General features: G+C 31.8%; 1 protein-coding gene across 1 annotated transcript; it reads left to right on the forward strand.

Annotated features, from left to right (window-relative positions):
• The first annotated feature begins 1,864 nt into the window (after positions 1 to 1,864).
• On the forward strand, positions 1,865 to 4,205 carry LOC130967723 (NADH dehydrogenase [ubiquinone] 1 beta subcomplex subunit 9). The gene is made up of 6 exons (XM_057892714.1): positions 1,865 to 2,122; positions 2,224 to 2,265; positions 2,434 to 2,515; positions 2,897 to 2,952; positions 3,616 to 3,689; positions 3,966 to 4,205. The coding sequence occupies exons 1-5, from the start codon at positions 1,991 to 1,993 to the stop codon at positions 3,655 to 3,657; spliced, it is 354 nt and encodes a 117-aa protein (XP_057748697.1). The 5' UTR covers positions 1,865 to 1,990; the 3' UTR covers positions 3,658 to 3,689; positions 3,966 to 4,205.

Raw genomic sequence — 4,205 nt, forward strand, 5'->3', positions numbered from 1 at the left:
TCTCTTATGTGTATTAGCTAGGTTTGTTATTCTGATTAGCTTAACTACTTTGGTAATTGGTAGGCTTCAAGTCCAAACACCACGGATGCACTTCTTTTAACTGCTAATGTCAAAATGCTAGTATGCTACATATCTAAGGAATAAGCCACAAGACTCGCAACAAAAGTGATTCCAATAGAAAAAAGAAAGGATCAATTTTTTTCTAAAAGAAAAAATATTGGTATAGTGAGAGTAAGAATTTAATCACTTATAGATCAAGAGTTTAATTTCCATGTGAAAATAGTTTTATATGTGCATTTAATTACAAAATGCCATGTCATTAAAAATAATTGTAATTATAAAATATTTTAAGTTGCCAATTTAATGATGTTTAAATATATTTTTTTTCACGAAACCAAAAATGTATTTGTTAAAAAATGTGTGCAAATCGCATTTTGGGTGAAATGGTCAGAAACCTGTCATAAAAAGTAACTCCACATCAGCTTTTGCGTCATAAACAGTAAATAGGAACTCAAAACATCTCTCTCTTCTCCATTAGGAGGAACTAACTTTAGTCCCTATTGTGGTCCCACTTAATTAATTAATTAAAATACTTGAAATTAATTTAATTAATTTTTTTAATAATGTAATTTAAATTTATAAATTTATAAATAATTCACTATTAAAAGATATTAATATTAATTAAATTCATATATAATAATAATAATACACAATATATAATTCGAGGTTACACTATTTGTAAAATTACTTAATACAAAGAAAAACATAATTAAGCTTTATAGTTGACGACAAGTATTGGTGAAATTGCCATATGTGTTCAATCAAGTCCTTATAATTAATATTAATTTATTAATAATAACGGTAACATAGTAACAACTAGTTTCTAACAGTTATTTTTACAACGGCTAAATTAATATAATAATATAAATATAAATAATATTTAATATTAATTATGATATAAATAATTAATATAAATTATTAATTAAATAAATATTTAATTATTTAATTTATTTAATTATTATAATTATTATTAAATTAATTATTTAATTAATTATTGTTTAAATAATTAATATAATTATTTAATATAATTAATTATTATTTAATTATTTAATTTATTAACATTTTTATAATTATTTATTTTTTAAATAACTTGCCATTTGACAAGTTATCATTGGATGTATGGAGTCCCTATTCAGAGGGACTCCCCTTCTTGGCTCCCGTGAAAGAATTGCATTCCTTTTCACTCCAAAGCTTCAAAGTCCTTATGTGTTAGAGAAGGGACTCCACTTTTATACCATTGGAGTTGCTCTAACATAGTTCAATTTGTTTCTTACGCTATACGGTTATACCCATAGAAAAATGCTAAAGAAACTTTTGATAAAAATCATGGTGGTCATTGAATAAAATGAAAATACTTAAAATGAAATTCTATGGCCTACGTGTTTCTTTAAAAGTCAATCAATAAACTTAACATATCGTTATGAGAACTAAATATTGGTAAAATTCAAACTTGAAATAGGAAAAAAAGGGGCCAAATTAATTCTTTTACAGTTTTACAAACTGATATTAATCTTTACGAAACATTTTTGAGATAAAATAATCCTTTGTCATTTGACTGTCATTATTAATTAATTAATATTGGTATTTGGTTTATCTATCTTAATATGGGAAAAAAAAGTTTTTGTCAACAAATTAAACGAATTTGTCCCATAATAGTTTTGTCAAAACAGTTTTTGGACGGTGAGACGGTGACATTTTACAATTTTTTTTTCAATTTAGGGCTTTATGATTTGATAAAGGCCCAGCACAGCATGGTCCAGATTGAATTACGATGCGACGTCGTTTACATTGCCAGATGACACGACGTCGTTTCTGGTTGGCAGTCTCTGGTTTGATCTAGCTTCAGCTTTCAGGTGTGAGCTGTGAAATTGTGCCGAAGAGAAGCGAGAGAAAGAGAGAGAGAGAGAATCGAAAGGGAAGAAGAAGAAGGATGAGTCTGACATCGACGGCGGCGCACGCTGCTCGGAGGGCGGCGCAAAGAGAGAGGGTCCGGATCCTCTACAGGCGCGCCCTCAAAGACACCCTCAATTGGGCCGTCCATCGTCACCTCTTCTACGATGACGTACCATTTCTTCCTTTTTCCATTCCCACATACTCTCTCTCTCTCTCTCTCTCTCTGGTTATGTATAACCGTTTTTTCTTGTTCTTGTTCATCTTTTTCAGGCAGCTAACCTCCGCGAAAGGTTCGAGCAACACAGACACGTGGTTCGTTTCTCATCCAACATTGCATTCTTTTTAATTAGTGCTAAATTAAGACTTGAAATATGTTGCATTTGATTAGTGCCTACTACAATACTTGTTATTTGTTAGAGTGCGCATTCTAGATTTGTATTCGTTGAACTATGAAATTGAAGTGATCAATGTGACTAACAGGAAGACCTTGATACCATCGATCGGATGATAGAAGATGGTGAAGCTACCTACAACAAGTGGCGCCACCCTGATCCTTATATAGGTAACAACATTATCTCACTCAGATTTTGCTACTTACACTTGTTTCTTAAACAATTTGTAGAACAATATTTTAATATCTTGAATGTAAGCTTCGGTTTTAGAGCTGATTACTCTATGCATTTCTATGTAATTCAATTACCAATCATGTGAAATATGCAATTTCTCTGAGGTGCGGGTCCTTTTAGAGCGTAGGCGCTAAGACAAGGAACTTCCCTTTAGTTATTAACTTGTTATTGTTTTCGGATCTTCAGATAATCTATAACTTGTTTCTGGAGTTTGTAAAATCCTATGCAATGGTCCTTTTTCTTTTTCCTGCTCTATTATTCCGTTCAGTTTTGATATTAACCTTGTTTATGTACTCGTGTTTGCTAATGTGTAATAGTTCCTTGGGCTCCCGGTGGTTCCAAGTTTACTCGCAACCCAACTCCACCCGAGGGGGTAAGTCGCTATGATTATACACCAAGTTATCATGTCTATTTTCCCATCTCTCTCAGTTGATACACTCAATCTTGGTGGGCTGAATGCTTTTTCTTTTGTACATTAAACACCACCAAATTGTATGCCTATTATTGGATATGATACTCCCCTTGTTACATGATATCTTATTCTTCTATAGATTAGTGATTTGTTTTTCACTTTTCAATTATTCAATAGTTATGACTATATTATGTTGCGAGGGATGCTAATGTGAATAAATAGTTAGAATTGGAGAGTTAGTTTGATAAAGGGTAAACCGATATTTAGGTAAAGTTTTTATTTATGAAATCATTAAGAAAGAGTTTCTTTAAATGGTTTTTTTGATAAAACACTGGTTTTGTTTGCTATATATCCAATTTCACATAATTGGAATAGACTTTGTTGTCGTAATTGTCTTGGTAAATGTAAAGGCATAGGAGAGGAGTACCTCTTTTATTTGAGAGTTAAGGTATCCATGTGTGCTGCCTTTCTCTGATCCTCAATCATTTTCCTCATTTTTCCTATGAGATCCTCAAGTTACCAGTTATAGGTTGGTGTGAGACTGGGATAGTTATTGTTTGATGTTTTAGTGCCTTGGAGTATGCTTATTTTTTTACCTAATCTGGTGTTCTGTTCTTGCTGCAGATTGAGATAGTTTATAACTTCGGTCGTGAAGATAATGACTGAAATCATAAACTTTTTTCTTGTAATGAATAAAGGTAATCAATTAACATATAACATGCTTTACTAGATTGTGGATTATCTTGTGAGTATGCACCATTACAAATAAAACTGCTTGAAATTAAAAGATAGATCACATATTTCTATGCTACATAACCAAATTCCTGATCCTTTTATTTGTATTATGATTAAGATTAATCATGGGATGGGTTGTAGTGTGCACTTTCTTTCTCCCATTGCTGATTGGCACAGTTCTTGCTGCGGAACTTCTTCTATGGCTCTTAATTTTTTGACTGTTTTCAATTTTGATGTAGATTGGTCCAACCATGCTTCTGAAGTTGAAGAAAATGAATTCCTGCTGTATTAGTGCGTCTCCGGTGCCCTCACTATTCTTGGAACACTGGATGTACTGAGATTCTGTTTTAACTCATCCTTGTGTGAAGGAGTGTCTCTTTATGGTCATAAACCTAAAGTAGCATTTTCTACTGCTGGATTTGTATGAATGCATATATCAAACTGCAAATTCAATGCTGACAATTTTCATTTGCATTTCA

Source organism: Arachis stenosperma, chromosome 3 (genome assembly GCF_014773155.1).
Source record: "Arachis stenosperma cultivar V10309 chromosome 3, arast.V10309.gnm1.PFL2, whole genome shotgun sequence".
NCBI classification, from domain to species: domain Eukaryota; kingdom Viridiplantae; phylum Streptophyta; class Magnoliopsida; order Fabales; family Fabaceae; genus Arachis; species Arachis stenosperma.

Excerpts from the sequence above, each read along its gene's own strand:
- LOC130967723 (XM_057892714.1), top strand. The coding sequence starts at position 1,991 with ATGAGTCTGACATCGACGGCGGCGCACGCTGCTCGGAGGGCGGCGCAA. Across the intron at positions 2,123-2,223 it reads GTCACCTCTTCTACGATGAC|GCAGCTAACCTCCGCGAAAG; the intron begins GTACCATTTCTT and ends CATCTTTTTCAG. Across the intron at positions 2,516-2,896 it reads CCACCCTGATCCTTATATAG|TTCCTTGGGCTCCCGGTGGT; the intron begins GTAACAACATTA and ends AATGTGTAATAG.